Genomic DNA, 18,377 nt, shown 5'->3' with positions numbered 1-18,377 from the left:
GTCTCCCAAGCAGCTGGGTGGGTGGAGATCTGTTCCCATGCTCACTCCTTCTCCAAATGCCTTGCCAAGGGGGAAATGCCTTTCAGTGCCATGCTTGTGCCAGCATCCAAGACAAGCTGTGGGCACGAGGGACCCTGAGCTGGCAGCAGGGAGTTCAGGAAGCCCAAAGAGGTTCTGGGTGGGGAGTTGGGGGGTGTGGGGCCTGGATGGAGTTTGAAATCCTCCCTCAGATTCCAACTCTAAACAGGAGATGTGAAAAGACATATTGTTCACGTACTCTGTTTTCTAAAGGGGATATTTTGTGATATACCCTGACCCACATTATTCTGCAGTTGCTTCTGGAAGCAGAGAATGAGTTTGTGTCTCACATCCAAACGTTCACACACACACACACACACACACACACACACACACACACAGACACACCACACACACACCACACACCACACACAAAAACACACCACACACACAAACACACCACACACACACCACATACACATCACACACACACAAACACCACACATATACCTACTGACCACATACGCACCACACACACACCCACACACCACACACACACCACACACCACACAAACACACTGCACATAAATACACCACACACTCACACATAGCACACACACCACACAAACCACACATACACCACACACACATCACACACTCACACATAGCACACACGCCATACAAACCACACACACACCATACACATGAGACACACCACACACATACACACCACACATCCCCTCCACAGACACCCCACACACTTACCCCCTACACACACCACAACCCCCACACACACCACAACCCCTACACACACACCACACACACATATACCATACACACCACACTCACACCACACAAACCACACACACACCACACACATACACACCACACATCCCCCACAGATATCCCACACACATACCCCACACACCACACACACACACCCCCAACACACACACACACCCCACACACAGTGCATCTGTGCTCACCCCACACACATTGATACGGGAGGAAAGATGTGAGCTTCACCTATAGACCTACACATAGACCACCACAGACCTAGTGCTTGCCTGGGAATTCATCACACAGCATTCGCTTGCTGAATTACATGCTTCTGAGAGGTTTTCCTCAGTCACATTTTCACGTTCAGCAGGGAGCCGTGTGGCATGAGACTGTTAGGCCCGATTAGCAAATGACGAAAGGGAGGTCTGAGGTGGCAGCAGGACTCACTGAGGCTGACATGGCCAGGGGCAGAGCCTGATTCCCGCCTCCCCACCCTGGCTGACGTTGCCCCTGTCACTTGTCCCAGTAGCTAGTAAGCTCTGTCGAGGAAGGACTACATGCTCCTGATTTCTGCACAAGTACTTGGACCAGGAAGGCAGGAAGCTACATTGTCAAGAGCTGGACCAAGGTTCAAATGTCAGCTCCCCTGATTACTAGCTGTGTGACTTTTGACAAATTACTTAACCTCTCTGAGTCTCAGTTTTCGCATCTATAAAGGAGGATAATTGCACTTGCTTCATAGTATTGCTATGGGAATTGTAGAATGTGCCTAATAAATGTTGTGGGTGAACTGAGGTAGGCCTTATGCATTGGCTGGTTCAGGACTTGGTCATGATGTTAAATGGAGCCCCTTTCTCTTAGCACATGGTGGACGTGCTCCACAAATGCAGAAGAAAAGAATAAAGAGATGAAAATGTAAGTCATATCTGCAATACACCTTCAGCACAGAGTAGATTCCCAAATGCGCTGGGCTGTTGCTGAGAGCACCCTGGTGCTTCCTCCTCGGGTGATCGCCTCCTGGGCTGGCATCTTCCTCCTTCCACCTCAGAACCTTTACAGAACGTTTGCATATCTCCGAAAAGCACCCCTCGTAACTCTACTTCCTCAAAGTTTTCTTAGCAATTCTCACATACATTTTCTTCTATATAAACATTTATAACGCTTTTTTTCCATTAAGATCTCACTGGGCCCCTGGCTGCACATATTAATTGGGGAGGATGGCCACGGATGGAATTTGGCTAGGAAGCAAGGCTGGTTTCCGAGTGGAGCCCAGCTCCTTACTATCAGCCTCCTGGCCACACAGTGGGCGGGGCTTCAGGATGCCCTGAGAACTCAAGTGCCGTGCATTCCTTTGTCCCAGAAGCATGAAACAAGCATGGGGTGGGTGGTCTGGGTTCCCCAGGCAGGGGCTGCCTAGCATAGAGGTGCCTGTGCTGGTCCCGGGGCCTGCCCTCCATCCTGCTGCCTGTGTCCCTCTGAACGCTCTGCTCTTTGCTGGTCTCCTCTGGCAGAGTCCTCGGTCTGCCCTTCGCTCCTCAGCGCTGGCTGTTCTGGAAGCTGCCTGGCGCTCCAGCATACTTGGACTCATGCTTAAACCTCTCGTCTCCTCTGCCCACGCAGACTGGGCTTCTCTCAAACTCTCACCTTTTCTCCATCCACTCCCTGCCCTCCCAGACATGGCAACCTGCAAAGCTGTACCCAGATAAAGGAACACCCATAGCCAGAGCCTGAAATAAAGGCCCACTTAGCTCCTTCTGGGCAATCCTGTAGAAAACGCTCAGCTTCCCCTAAGTAGGGATGGTTAGAATTTGGCATCAGAAGATCTAAGTTTGGGCCCTGGCCGCTTGTTAATGAGGAGACCCTCGGCAAGTCCTTCACTTGCTCTCAGTTCCCATTTCTTTCATTTGCGAAATGGAGCTAGTAACTTTTTGGTAAGGTGGTTTTGAACCAATGACAGTTAGGCACCCTGCCAGGCATGAGGATTTAGCCATGGATGAGACAGACTCACTCCCTGCCGTCCTCAGGCACACTGAGGCGTTGGAGGTGTCCCCATTCCCCAGCTCTCCGTCTGCTGTCGGCTCTCAGCCTCAGTGCTGGTTGAATCAGACCCAGGGTCTTTGAGTCCACAGGTAGGAGGCTTAATGCCAACTCTCAGTTTCCTCATCTGTGAAGGGGGTTTCTTCATCCCCAAGGAGGCTGTCAGTATCAGCTGGTGATAAACTCCCTCTGTCTCTAGGCTGTTCTGCCTGCAGCAGGCCCTCACCTGGACTCTGGACTCTGGGGCCCAGAAGCTGCCAGGTACCCACCTCCTGCCCTCCCTGTGCTGCCTGCCCCTGCCTTTCCCTCACCTTGCCTGGCCCCAGCAGGCTGGCTCTATGTGGCCATGTGTGTGACTCCCCTGGCTTTTTGGAGGTGCAGAAATTTGTCCCTTCCACTTGGTATACCCTGGGATGCAGCTGAAAGAGAGAGAAACCCTGGGGTGCCCACATCACCCCCACCCCGGAACAGCAGGCTCCACAGTCAGGACCCAAGCATGCACACCCTACAAACTGCAGAGGCCTATGCAGACCCAAGGGGGCCACAGCTGGGGTTAGCCATCACCCTGAACACTGTTTGCTGGATGAGGAGCTTTTGTTGAAAGCTGATATTTCTCTTTCCAACTTTTTTTTGGCCTTTTCCATCTCCCATCCTCGTAGTATCTCCAATGCTTAGAGTCTTGGAGTTTCCAAACTCAGAGACTCTGGATGTCTCCCCACAACTTCCTTCTTTACACTGCTCCGGGAGGGTGAGTGACCCACTCAAGGCCACACAGCCAGTCCAGGCAAAGACGGGTCTGGAACCCGGGCCGCTGACTCCCAGTTCTGCTGAGGCGCCGTTCTTGCTGTGCTGTGTGAGGTCGGAAGAGGCCAGGCTGGACCTGTGTGGTTTGTCTGCCAGCTTCAGCCAACCTGGGCAGCTGACTCCTCACCCTGGGCCCTGCCTTTGCCCTGTAAGTGGCCACCTTCCTGCCCCAAACCTTCCCGGCTCTTTTCCTCCTGCCCACCAACCCCCATGCAGCAGGACCCAGTGGGGAAGGGAGCTGGGTCTCCCTCTGAGCCCCTCCAGGCAGGACTCACCGTGGCCAGGACGCTGCTGGCGGCTGCTGCTGTCACTGCTGCCAGCGTCCAGGGCAGGAACCACCTCATGCCTGGACGTCAGTGGCACAGGCATCGACCGAGCAGCCCAGAGGATCCGACCACCTCTCGGGGGAGCTGGGCCCAGACTGGCCGGCCCATCAGGAGCACCAGATATGCCTCTTCCGCAGCCCTTGGGGGGTTTTATTAAAGCAATGTCTGACGTCAGGGTGAAGGACAAACCCTGCATTTTCCTCTGAAAAAACTTTTCCTGCCTCTCTCTCTCTCCTTTTTTTTTTTTTTTTTTTCTTCCCTCTGTCCCCACCTCCAGCCTGAGCTTGGCCAGCCTCCCCAGCTCTGACAGCTCTTAAAGGGAAAGTTACAAGGCTATGATTTCACAAGGGCGTGAAATTCTCACAGAGGAACTGGGGTCACCCTGCCTAGGTCTTCCCAACAGTGGCAGGGGGAGCGTGGGCTGGGGGCAGAGATACTGTTACCTCAGGCAGGCGGGTGTGTGGGCTTTGAGAGGGCTCCCAGTGAAAATCAACTCCTTGTCATTTCTCTAGGCTGCTCCTACTTCTGGTTTTTTCTTTTCTTTTCTTTCTTTATTTCCTTCCTTCCTTCCTTCCTTCCTTCCTTCCTTCCTTCCTTCCTTCTTTTTTTTTTGGACAGAGTCTCACTCTGTTGGCCAGGCCGGAGTGCAGTAGTGCGATCTTGGCTCTCTGCGACCTCTACCTCCCACGTTCAAGCAATTCTCCTGCCTCAGCCTCCCAAGTAGCTGGGATTACAGGCATGTGCCACCACACCTGGCTAATTTTTGTATTTTTAGTAGAGGCACAGTTTTAGCATGTTGGCCAGGTTGGTCTCAAACTCTTGACCTTAGGTAATCCTCCTGCCTCGGCCTTTCAAAGTGCTGGGATTACAGCATGAGCCATCGCGCCCGGCCCTACTTCTGGTTTTCATTTGCCCTCTTGCACTCCCCTCTCCAGGCAAGTGAAGGACAGTTTTCAGTTCACCCATCTAGAAATGATAGGAATTCACAAATTAAATGAGCTCTGAGGCTCAGGTGACAGCATCACCTTCATGACACATGAAAGCCACGCATTTGCTGTTTCCCTTCTCTGCTTATCCGTCAGAGGCCGCTTGGTGCTGGAGCTGTCCCCACGCATCTCTGGGCGCTTGTTCTCCCTGGGGGTTGGGGTTCCTCACCTGCACCCTTGCTGCTTTGCTGCCACTGAGTCTCTTCCTTGTGCAAGAAAGGAGATGAGAAGTCTCCTACAGGCTGTCCCAGTCCAGCCCTGTGCTCCCCATGAGGACCACTGCCACAGCTTTCTGATGGATACCCAGCCTCTATCTCTTTCCTATGCCAATGTAAATGAGACGGCTGCCTTCAGCCTGCCGCAGTAAAACCTTTCAGCCTTCCAAAAGGTTTGAAATTACAATTTATAACTTTCCCTAATATTTTCCAAAATATTTTGCCAGCCACCCCAAGTGAATTCCAACAAGTTTTAGAAAATATGATTGTATCGAGCAATTGAAGCAGATACCCCGAAACATTATCAAAGTGCTGACCACTCCACCCAGCGGTGAAACTTCACGTGACCTAGTGGGCCTCATGGGCACCTGCCATTCTTCAGTGTCAGTGAAACTGAAAAGAAATGGCCCAGTGACCAGGGCAGGATAGTGGATTTGGAGGCAAAATGCCTAGGGTGTCCCCAGCTTTTCTATTTACTGGGGAGCTTCGGACAACCAACAATCTCTCTATGCCTCAGTTTTGTTTAAAGAAATGATGTCAGTGTCTACCAGATAGGGTCCAGAAGGGAATAATTGATGTGTCCCCACCTTCTTGATTGGAGGAGCCATCATGGGCTGCAGCCTCGGCTGCTGTGATTGGGTTGTTGTGTGTCCATCCCCACAAGAGCCAGGCCAGTAGACCAGAACAACAGCTGCCGTGTTCCAGATGCCACTTACCATCCCACTAAGTCCTCATCTCGGTTCATTCTCACAACCAATCTCCCATTAGACATTGTTATCCCTGTTCCACAGATGAGGAAACTGAGACATGGAGAGATGAATAACAGTTCTTTGCCATTCGGCCAGTACACAGCAAAATTGTGATCTAACTCAGATCTGTGCAGCTTCATTTTTTCCCCAAGTAGATCCAGCTTCCTCATGTGTTAAACAAATAAATGAATAAATAAGAAATGAATGAATTCTGTAGATGACGGATGGATGGGCAGATGGATGGATGGGCAGAGGGATGGATGCACTTAAGTGTGGAGAGATCATAGCACTATTTGGAATGTTCCATTTCCCAGGACTTCCCGGGGCAGTCTTGTGCAAGGATGTTCCCCTGTCCTAATCACTTCATTTAAATAGGCCCTCCAGGTTGGTATCTAGCTCAGTCACCTGCTTTCCTCCTTCATGGTTCTAGCCCTGTGTGTCACTGTTGGTTTGTTGAGTATTGATCATTTCCCTTATAGATTTTGAGGTCTAATGGTGAGACCAGGCCCACCTTTCCCATCGATACTGAATCCCCAGCATCAGCACAGATCCTGGCATGCAGAGGGCATTTGAGACATATTTTTTAGTCAATGACCAAATGAACCAATGAAGAAGTAGCTGAATGAGGTGGTGAAGGGATGTATGGGTTGTAGAATGAGGGGAGGAAGGAGGGAATACTTGGAGAAGACAAAAGTGTCCACAGGTGTTCCTCAAGAGCCAAACTCTGCTCCCTCAGGTGCCAAGAGGAACACAAAGCCCATTTCAGGTCTCCAGGAACCATTTATGGAGGGAGCATCAAGGGGTAAATGAAAGACAGAGGTGGGCATCATTCAGCTGAGCCCAGGTAGGAGTGCGTGGGTTGCAGGGCCTGAAGGTGATTATCTGCCCTTTCTCCAGGCATCAGCCCCATGGGCATCACACAGGGTGACTTATTTTCATTGTCAATGGTGATCTATTGGAATCAGTGCTGTAGAGGGTTCATGGCGTGCTGCCAAGGCCACACAGGGTCCCTCTCTGAACAGGGTCTCCTCTGAACTTAATTTATCCACATACTCCCGGGATTCTAATTCCCCATGCCTCTCCTCCGCTCCCCGCTGACAACAGGATCTGCATCCTTGAACTTGGATGATTGGTCTGCATTCTTCCTTGTAAACACACAGTGAGGCTGTTCATTCAATAATCACGTATAGAGTACATACCATATGCTAAGTACCTTTGAGGTAGGTGTTCAAAGCATGTACTCCTTATATTTGGGGAAATCAAGGCACAGAAGGCTAAAGGAACTGGCTCCAGGTCACACAACTAGCAGGCATCTGACTACAGACTTGAGCCAGAGAGTAGGCTTCTGAGTCCTGAGCCTTTGTGAGTTGTTAATATACGTAAATGGTGGGTGCAAAGCCTCCTTCCATTTTTCCTCTTTTCCACTAGGTTCTATTTTATCAGATCTGTCTGGCAGCCCCTTCCCTAGTGAGTGGCTCCTGACTGCTGCCTTGGTTTCCCCAGTGTGACCTCATCCCATCCTCCATAAGGGGCTCTCAAATTCCTCCCAACTCCCACCAGCAGACCCAGCCACTGCTTCTTTCAGGCCTGTTAGGGAATTCCTCTGGGACTCAGGGCTCGTCTGTTGGTTGCCACCTTGGCTGATCTCATTCTCATGTGGCTGATGGTTCAATGCTGTCTACAGAGGCCTGGGATGAACTTCTACCTCCTGCTATTTACTGCTGTGTGCCCTGGGATAAGTCACATAATCTCTCTGGAAACAGAGAGCTTGTCTATAAAGTTTCCACTTGTCTATAGAGTGGAGATGAGAGAGGTACTGATCATTCTTAACTGCTCCTGGCACTGAGTAAGAGATTTAGAAGGATTTATTAAACAGCTTAGCACATAGTATGTGCTCAATAAAACCCCTCCTCTGGGATGCATATTCTTGTCACTTGCCCTTGCACCTTGAGGGTGGGGTCCAACCTGGGTCACTCCCATATCCCACATTTGAGACTACCATACAGTAGATGCTTCTGCTGTGTATGGCAAGGACCGGGGAGCCCAAGGAGTGGGGACATTGTTTGGGCTCCAGCCTGCATTCAACCATGGTGGTGGGGCCTTACACTTCCTCCTCTTTGCGCCTGGGGTCCCTGCATCCAGCTGTGAGCAGGGCTTCCAGGCATGTTCTGCAGCAGATCTCCCAGGGCAGCTGTAAATAAATTCCAAAGAAGGGCTAGTGGAAGGGGGCTCAAGAACAGAGGCCAGGCGAGGGCATTCCTCTACCAAACAGTAAGACTGCCTTGACCACAGCCAGATGTACAGAAGATTCCACAGGCTTTCTCAGGACCAGGCACCCCAGAGGCCCCCACAGGGGCCATCTGCACCAGATTTACTCACAGTCTACTTGTTTGGCATTTATTTGTCCCATGAACATGGACAGAGCCCGCACTGTACAGGAGGCAAGGTGCCCATTCCTGGATGACTCAGATGCACACAACACATTTCTGCTGAATCAATTCGGCTGCTCTGGAAAGGCAGAGGAGGGTGGGAGTGGGTTCTTCTTAGACTTTCACCTCCCTGCAGTGCAGGCATGGTGGCCCAAGTGAGGCTCCGCCTCTCTTCCTGGGGCCCAGGCAAGAATGGAGGAACCATTGAAGGGGCACCCTCAACACCGGGCCTGCCTAGAGGCCAGAGGGGCCAAAGTGTATCTCTTATGCCTACCTTAAACAGCTGGGTCCACTCTGGGAGGCTGGTGGCACTAGGAAACCCCTGACTGGCTCTCCTTCTTGCCACTCAGGTCCTGAGCCACAGCTTACTTGGGGAGAAACTCACCCACAGCCCCAGCCTTGGCCACAGGTGAGATCTCCCAAGCCTCCCCAAGAGCTTTGGCATCAGGCTGACCTCCACTAGAAGGAAACCCTTGCCACATTACATGATAGCGGGGAGATCCTAGAAAGCCACGGTCCTCTCTGAGCCTCAGTCCTCCTCCCTGTAAAATGGGGGTAATGATAATATTGGCATCCTAGGTTGCAATGGGGGCTAATTTAGTGCTTAGCTTATGACAGAAGCTGAGCATGGTTACTATTTATTTTCTTCTTTGCTTTTGTGTCATAGGGGCTCAGCCCGCGTTCCCAACCTGGGCCATCTTTATTGCAACCCCCACCTCTGAGTCGTTTCCCTGAAACATGGCTGTGAGCTGGGACATAGTTGCCTCGACTCACCTCCATCCCTGTCTTTACCAGTAAAAGCCCACAGCTCTCTATGTGCTAAGAGTATGTATTTCTGCTGGTATCTTGAGTAAAACTAATTTGAGGTGTGTGCAGATGAGCAAAGAGATGGAAAGAATGAGACAAAGACAGAAGTGGTGCCCTGGTCTTAACTTGTTCCAGATTGTCCCTGGCAGCCTGGGACTTTCTGTGGGGGGCAACTCAGCTCACTTAAGCTTCAAAACCCAATGGAAGGCTAGGCACAGTGGCTCACGCCTATAATCCCAGCATTTTGGGAGGCCGAGGCGGATGGGTCACTTGAGGCCAGGAGTTCGAGACCAGCCTGGCCAACATGGTGAAGCCGCATCTCTACTAAATATACAAAAATTAGACAGGTGTGCAGGCTGAGGCAGGAGAATTTCTTGCACCTGGGGGGCAGAGGTTGTAGTGAGCCGAAATTGCGACACTGCACTCTAGCCTGAACGACAGAGTGAGACCCTGTCTCAATAAATAAAAGCATAAACAAACAAAAAAGCCTCAATGCAATGACTTCCTAATGCATGCAAGGCACAGGGCCAGACTACAGGGCACGTAGAGATGAAAAGGCATTATTTGGCCCTGGTGGCTCATGGCAGGAGCCTCGCATTCAGCGGGGAACATGTGTGACACCCAGAGACCCCTTCCCACCCCAGACCTACAGAGTCTCTGGGGGCCCTTGATTTGGAGCATCCCTGGGGTCTCAGGCCTTCAGACTAGGACGCAGATCCTCACTGCCCCATGGGCAGTCCCTGAAACAGACAGGTAGTTAGGCTTAGTCTTCTTTTAAAAACTGAATTTATTAGGTCAAGACAAAAGAATTGCTTGAGACCAGGAATTCAAGACCAGCCTGGGAAACGTGGCAAGACCACATTCTACAAAAAATTAAAAAGTTAGCCTGGCGTGGTGGTGTGCACTTGTAGCCTTAGCTATTCGGGAGGCTCAGGCAGGAGAATTGCTTGAGCCCAGGAGGTCCAGGCTGCAGTGGGCTATGATCACGCCACTGGACTCCAGCCCGGGTGACACAGTGACTCCCTGTCTCTAAAAAAAGGATACTATTTATTAAAGAATAGCTTACATTAAATTGCACACATCTTAAGTGTACAACTTGATAAATTTTATACATGATTTATGACTACCCCTGTGTGCCCCACTCACCCAGTTCAAAATAGGGAGTTTCCCTCATGACTCCCTCGCCGCACATTGCTCCCCATCCCCACAAATCACAACGATGACTTCTGTCACCCTAGATTCATGTTGCCTGTTCTTGAGCTTCACAGACAGACGTGTACAGTCCATGCTCTGTTGCATTTAGCTTCTATGGCTCAACATGGTGCCCGTGGGATTCATTGGTGCGGCTGCTCCAGCCAAGGTGGTTTGGGTTTTCAGGGCTGCAGTGGAGGAGTCCACTCCTGCTGTCCAGTTCTGGTACGCAGTGGGGCCTCACACTCTAGCCTTGGGATCTTGCCCTTTCTTCTGCTGTGGGGGACTCAGCTGGGGCCCTGTGTCCAGCTTTCACCCCTGTTGCCCCAGGACCTCAGTTCCAGCAACGTAGATTCCCAGCTGGATGTGAGGCTCCTGTGCCGGCCACCGTGGCAATATCACGCCCTTTCATCTCTGTGCGCCCTGTGGTCTGCCCCCATGACTTGCATGCGGTAGGTGCTCCATAGATGGTCAATATAAGAATAACCTGTTCCCCCTTTTTTGTAAAGGGAGGATGGTGCTGTCTACCTCACGGGGCTCTTGTGACTTTTAAATTACAGAAAGCGTGCACCTCTCTGTGTCTCAGATCCCTGTGACAAGAGCACCACTGGCTGCTTCTAGAATACGTGCTGGGGCCTCCACCAAGCCCATCGTGGGTTTTGATTCATTAGTGCAGACCCACAGATGAAGCAGGTGCTAACATCCGCCCCATTTTACAAAGGCATAAACAGTGTTTCTGGGTTCACCTTTGGGCTCACAGAGGTAAGTCATTGTCCAAAGTCAAGAGCCAGGCAGGGGCCGGGATTGGATCCCTGACCACGGCGGCGCCATTGCCCAGGTCTGGGCCTCTCTGAGTGAGAAGCACGCAGGGTTCCAGAGCTTTCCAAGTGTTCTGAGAAGGAGGCAAGTGTGGGCTGGAGTGTTTGGCAGGCGTGGTGGAAGATCTGGGTGCACGTGGGGCTTGGAGACTGCACTGGTTTGGGTTGGCAGCAAGCAGGAAGCAGGCATTCCGGGCTGGGAAGCAGCGAGCAGCTGCCATACAGCTCTGCCATGGGAAGCAGAGTGATATTGTGCTTGTCCTGGGTGTTGAGTGTTTCCAAAGCACCCGTGGAGAAAACGGGAGAGTTTTCTCCAAAACGGTAGTTTCAAAGCCAGCCTGTGCCAGGAGCCTAGAGTGACCCCAGCCCCTGAACGATGCACAGGGAGCCACCTGGGGGCCTGGTGGGTCCCGTGATGAGAGAATGTCTTCCTTCTTGAGCTCCTAAGGCTTAGCAGCTGGCCCACATCAAATGCAGCACATTGCTGAATAGACATTCCCAAAGCTCTGGTGCATGGAATTCACCTGGAAGCTTTTAAAACATACAGATTCCCAGGACTGTGACCCAGAGGTTCTGAGTCAGCGTGTCTGCTAAGGGTTTGCAAATTTGCTTTTAAACAAACACCTCCCGGTGAGTCAGAGGAAGAGCATCCTTGGGGCCTGCTTTGCAAAATATGGCAGAGTGGAAGAGTATGTGCTGTGGATGCAGGCGGGCTGGAATCGGACTCCACTTCCTGCCAGTGTTTCATCACAGGGGAGCTATTTATCTTCTCTGAGCCTCAGATTTCCCATCTGTAAAATGGGTTGATGACATGTTCCACTGGAGGCTGTGGGGATGAAATGAGGCAACTAGATGAGTTTCCTGGGGCTACCATAATGATTCCCATAGCCTCATGGCTTAAAACAACAGAAACTTGCTGTAATCCTGGCTACTCAGGAGGCTGAGGGAGGAGAAGCTTGAACCTGGGAGGCAGAGAAGCTTGAACAGTGAGCAGATATCCTGCCATTGCACTCCAGCCTGGGTGACAAGAGTGAGACTCCGTCTCAAAAAAAAACTAAACAAAGCAAAAACAAAAAACCAACAAAAACAAAAAAAGAAACTTGCTCTGTCACAGATCTGAGGGTTGAAATCAGAAATGGGGTGTTGGCTGGGCAGCAAACCCCGAGAGCGCTAGAGGAGCCGTTGCCTCACCTCACGCAGCTCCTGGCAGTTCCAGGGGTTCTTAGCTTGCGGCTGCATCACTCTAATCTCACTCGGTCCTCACATGGCCTCTTCTCTGTCTGTCCCCAATGTGTCTCTTATAAGGACAGTTGCCTTTGGATTTAGAGCCCACCCACATAATCCAGGATAATCTCACCTCAAGAATTTTAACTTAATCCCATCTGCAAAGACTCCTTTCCCAAATAAAGTCCCATGCGCAGGCTCTGGAGGTTAAGATGTAGCCATATCTTTTTGGGGCCACCATTCATTCTATTATGTCAACATATTTGAAAACCCTGAGGACAATACTAGGAGCCTAGTAGATGCTCAGTACATATTAATCTCCTCCTTCTGTCCTTTCTTTTTTGTCTGTTGTTAAATCCTGTCTTCCCCACCTTAAAATGCACAATTTGATCACTTATCACCTACCCTGCCACCATGTAGGCATTCTGACCTACACCCAGCAGGGATGGTGTCGCCCCAGGAGAGTACCCACCCTGAGAAGAACTGAGTGGCTTCTCTCATGACTGAGTAACCTGCTGAGTCTGGATGCATAGGTTCGGGGCAGTGGCCATAGTAGAACTCAGGGCCTCCTGATACAGGGATGGAGCCTGGCTGGCCATTGGGGAAATCAGGATTAGAAGAGTCAGCCCAGCTGCTCAACAGTTCCTGAGGGGCATTGGGCAAATCAGTGGCCCACCCTGGGCCTCAGCATCCCATCCATGTCTGAAGAAGAGGCTACCACTCTCTGTATCTTTGCAGCCACATAGCTCTGTAGTTGAATGGCTCATGCATACTGTATAGGCAGGAGTGATTCAGAGAAAAGGGAGATTAAGGAGGGCTCCAGAAGAAATTGGGGTTTTCTAGATGTGAGAAACGAATTTCCTTAGCCTTATACCCCAGACCGTCTTTGACAACCTCCTGTCTCCTGTCGCACCACACCCACTTTTCCCTCCTGTCAGCTCAGATAAGGCTTAGCGGACCCAGAGTTCCCATAGGAGCAGACTCTGCCTATGCACCGACTCTTCCCACAATGCCCTTCATCACGTGCTTTTTGCAAACTCTTACTCAGTCGTTCAAGATTCTGCTCAGAGCTTTTGTCCTCCAGGAAGCATCTGTGTCACTCAGGATTCCATGAGACAGGAAGGGTCAACGTAAAGGGATACTGGATTCCATTTATTGCACATGGCAATTTATTTATGAAACTTATTCCATATGGGAATTTTAAGCATCTGGGCTTACACAAATGGGAAACTGGGGCAGTGAAGATCTAGGAGGAGAGAGTAGGGGTGGAGTCAGAGAGCAGTCATTAATCAGCCCACTGAATTTTTATTTTAATTTCGCTTCCCATTTCGCTATCCACACCCTCCTGATCTCTTGCAGATTCCAGTCTGGAACTTCATCATCTTTGGTGAATTCAGGGAACCCATTTAATAGGAGCACACCCCACTGCAAGCACCAGCCTGCAGAGGATGACCCCAGCAGAGGCCTTCATGGTTGCCGGTGTTCCCTTCACCAGTGTATCCCAAAGGCTTGGGAAAAGGAGTGTCCTCTGGACCTTCCTGGGGGTATAACCCAGGCGTGTGTGAGCAGAAAGTATGAAAACTCATGCTAGTAATCTGACCTCACTAAGTCCATTATGGAACACCAAGGAAGCACTGCATCTCCGTTTTATTCCACAGTGGCCACTTTGGGGTCCAGGTTTCAGTGATTTACCAAACAAACAGTTAGAACTACTCCCAGCTGCTTGAGCTGATTGATGCATTAAATCCAGAATCTCTAGCTAGGGAGCCCATGTCAGTGGACATGGCCTGTGCCAACATCGTGTTCCTTTTACCCTGATCCAACATTCTTATAGATTATTTAAATTCATATACTCCAAGTGTCTGTTGATGCAAATTAGCAACATTTTGTAGGTGATATATTGTATCCCCTGGTGCTGTTGGAGATTGCGTCTGGTGATAAGTCTAGATGCAATCAAAGGCAGTGGGGTGGATCTTTGGAAGGACTGGCTCCCTCAAAAGGCAGCTATCTTAGGACGTTTCATAATAGGTTCTACGAACATGGAGAACTCAACTTCTCAGATAGGGAGGAAGTGCTTTCAACGGGAAAGAAAGCTCACAGAATTCAGGAGTTCCAGGTCCTCAAATTCATTTGGAATCCATCCGTATGTTCCCATCTCAATAGTGAGGGTTCCACTCTCCCAATTCCTCCTTCCTTGCAAATTTGTGAATTCAACTTGCGTTATAATTCAGCCATGCTGGGACTCGGTGTTGTGTTTGGCTTTCATAAATGTCAATCCTTTGGCTACAGAAGACAAGGATCTCTTTCAGGACCACAGTAGAAACTTTGTTGTTCAGTATTCAGATTTTGAGCTGGGAACTTAAAGTCCGAAGAGCAGTTTCTTTCCCTAAGTTCTCCAGTGTACTGGAGAGCAACCAACGGACCCGAAAGTACTTAGATTATTTATCACTACTAAAATATTCTAGAGAGCTGGGCCAGGACCTTTCATGCTTTGCATGTTCTCGGTTCTTGACCCAGGTAGAGGTTAAAGTAATCATGTCCATATTCTAGAGTGATCGCTTCATCCTTACTTCTGTCCTCCTAAAATCATTCAAGTTTCACTTTTGGACACACAATTTTGCAATGACACAGAGAAGGGGGTTCTGGTTGTTGTCATTCTCAACCTCAGCCAAATTAGCACATACAATCCAACTCACCTTCAGAGACCCCAGAGACAGAGGCAAGCGCCCTTTCTCAACACTTTCTGATAATTGTTAATGTGTTAGTTCATGGCATTTTTCCATGTCCACTATGTGCTGCTCACCCGCCTAGATGCTCCTGCTGTCTTACCTTCCCACACTGAATCCTGCTGGTTTCCTCACTCTTCACCCCTTTTTACCTGTAGAAGTGAAGACTAATCCTTGTTCTCATCCTAAATAGTAATATTAACTCCTACTTACCTAGAACTTACCACGGGCCAACCCTGTTCTATGTCCCATTGATGTGATAAGCCATCTAATTTTAGAACAACCTTATAATGTAGGTTCTTTTGCTATCATCCTTGCTTGGCAGACAAGAGATGTGAAGCACAGAGGGGTTACGTAACTTGCCCAAGGACACCCAGCTAATAGACAAGAAGCTAGGATTAGAAGCCTGGGAGGTCATTCTGGGTCCACTCTTCAGCATCTGTAGTCTCCAACATTGTGCTCTGACTGGATAGCACAGGGATGGGGAGATAGACGGAGGAGGAGAGGGATAGCAAAGGATTGGGAAGAAGCTTGAGATTTCATTAATGAGAGCCAGAATATCCTAGATGGGTGTGGTGGAGGGCTAAGAAAGGGCCCAGCATAGAGTGCCTATTGGCCTGTCTTTAGGAGCAGGCCCAAGGAGACAGGTTTTCCCTATTCCACATTTAGGTGGAAAAATATTACATCTGTGGACTTCAGTATCCACTCCTGCCTGAGGGTCTACAGTCTGCAGATCTGCCTATGGATTTTGGACTTGCAAGCCCTCATAATCAGGAAGTCAATTATATATAAATCTGTATCTGTCTCTATCTCTGTCTCTCTCTATTTCTGAATGTATATGTGTATCTGTAGATGTCCTACTGGCTCACGTCCTTGCTCTAGGGAGAACAACATTCTAGGCACATGATATTCTATTATAGGCCCGGTTCTCCCAAGCTCTGGATGGGGAATGTGGTACTTCCATGGGTGGTCTTGTCTGTCAACTGCTGGATGCGTGGGACCAAGGGCTGGGTGTCATTGCTTTATTAAAGCCACACCCTCCCACCCCCCTGCTTCCTGGAGACGACTCACTAAACATGGGAAGTCTGCACAGCCACACACCTCCTCCCAATGTAGGCTGGGCAGCCCCTCTGCAGAACAATCTAGCATTGCTTAATAAAATCAAGCAAGCATGTGCCCTGTGGCCTGGGAACACCTTCTGTGTATATGCCCCTGAGACATTTTCCCAAGGATCATAAAAGGACATGTGGGACAATACTTATCCAGGTATTGCCTGCAGTGATAAGGAGGCAGCCTAGGTGTCTGATTTGGAGGAAGGAGGAGTAAATGCAGCCATTCAAAGCAAGAGGATGTGCATAGAACAACAGGGAATGAATCGACACCCAGAGCTGAACAAAAGAAGTAAAATGGGCAGGAGGCCTCCAGCCCCCACCAATGATGTCAATTAGAATCAGATGTACCTCATCCTGCACTGTACATGTGCATGTACAGGGACGACACATGTTAGAGACGCTGCCTATGGCTGTGAAGGGGAGGTTTGGAGAGGGACCGGGGTGGAAGGGCAACACAGGAACCAACAGGTGAGTGCTGGATGGATGATAACAAGCTGTAGACTGGAAAATTCAGGTAGCCTCACTCCTCTGCATCCAGGACAGCGCAACAATCTTCAGAGAAGGAAAAGGAGGGGTGGCAGAAGAGGAGGGGAAAGAGAAGGAGAAAAGAAGGAAGAGGAAAAGGAGGACGATAAAAGAGAAAAAAGAGGAGAGGGAGGAGGAAGAGGACGAAGAGAAAGAAAAAGAAGAATAGGAAGGAGGAGATGGGGAAAGAAGGCAAGGGAGAAAGAAGAGGAAGGAAGGAGAACGTATGTCTGCACAGAACATTTATAGGATCATTCATTGCAGCTTTAACTGTATAACCAAACACTGGAAGCAACCAAGATGCCCTTCAGTGGGTAAATGTTTAAAGAAACTTTAGCACAGCCATGCCATGGAATACTATTCAGCAATGGAAAAGAACAAATTAGAAATTGGTCACAGAAAAGAAAGGGAGAGGAACTGAAATCTGGGGGAAATCTCCCATGCTCCAGGCACTTTAAGTTTATGATTCATTCTATTTTCAAAATAATCTTACAATGTCAGGTATTATGACACCCATTTTACAGCTGAGAAAACAGGAAATCAGGGAAATAAGCTGAGGCTCAGAGAGATTCCATGGCGCGTTAGTTGGCTAGGGCTGTCGCAGTGAAGTACCACAGACTTTGTTGGCTTAAACAACAGAAATTTATTTTCTCACAGTCCTGGAGGCTCGAAGTCCAAAGTAAAGGTGTTGGCAGGAATTGGTTCCTCCTGAGGTTTCTCTCCTTGCCTTGGAGATGGCTGTCTCTGCTCTGTATCTTCACGTGGTCTCCCCTCTGCACGTGTCTGTGTTCTAACCTCTTCTTATAATGACACCAGTTATATTGGGTGGGGGCCCGCCCACACGACCTCGCTTTATGTAACTGCATCTGTAAAGATCTTACCTGCAAACACAGTCACATTCTGATGTGGAATCTGACATAAACTGAATTTGGCCAAGGGCTTTTGAGTTGTGAGCACCTAGAAGGTCTAAGAGGCAGACATCATCTGAGGCTTGGAGACTTTTCCTGCTAACACCATCTGGGACTTTTGGACATGGCTGTGATCTCTCCCTAGTTCCTCTGTGCAGTGATGTTCTCTGGGGTTAGGGTCATTGAGTGCTGGATGCCTTCAAAGTTCTTCCCAACTCTATGTCCAGCTTCCATGTCACAGATAAGATGCTGATGTCACTGTGATGAAGCCACATGATGTCCTCTTGTCCCTCAGCACCAGTCCAGACACTTGCCTCTCTAGTGTCTACTCTCTCACTAGTGTCAGTATAAAGTGAGTCAATTTAACTTCAAGAGGTGTCAGCAGACCCAACAGTCTATGCTGGTATGGAAGGGATGCAAACATGAACAAAGGGACAAACTCAGGTCCCAGCCACTCCAGGGCCTTGGGGGATCTTAGCAGGTCCACACACAACTTCTCCATATGCCAGATTGGGGTGGACCAAGGTCGTGGAAGGGCCACAAAAGGCATATAAAGGATGAATAGGAGTCTTGTCTCTGGGTAGGGGGATATGAGGGGACTCAAATTTAGGTAGAGGAAAGAATGTGCACATTCACAATACAAAGTAGCATTTACCAAGCTGTTTGTATGTACCAGGTGTCATTTAAAGCACCTTACTTGTATGCATTCATTAATCTTCGTC

The 18,377-nt window shown here is 49.6% G+C and overlaps 1 protein-coding gene across 1 annotated transcript in view; it reads right to left on the bottom strand.

Annotated features, from left to right (window-relative positions):
• The window catches only part of CCN4 (cellular communication network factor 4), a 39,820-nt gene extending 35,597 nt beyond the window's left edge, over positions 1–4,223 (bottom strand). Inside the window, exon 1 of the mRNA XM_032254034.1 lies at positions 3,915–4,223. Within this exon, the coding sequence (XP_032109925.1) occupies positions 3,915–3,983 (69 nt within the window). The 5' untranslated portion in view covers positions 3,984–4,223. The remainder of the gene's footprint in view (positions 1–3,914) is intronic.
• Positions 4,224–18,377: the final 14,154 nt, after the last annotated feature.

The sequence above is a fragment of the Sapajus apella genome, unplaced genomic scaffold (assembly GCF_009761245.1).
Source record: "Sapajus apella isolate SASKATOON/1434 unplaced genomic scaffold, GSC_monkey_1.0 scaffold3, whole genome shotgun sequence".
NCBI classification, from domain to species: domain Eukaryota; kingdom Metazoa; phylum Chordata; class Mammalia; order Primates; family Cebidae; genus Sapajus; species Sapajus apella.
The sequence above is the reverse complement of the archived record's forward strand: the minus strand, read 5'-3'. Positions and strand labels throughout refer to the sequence as shown.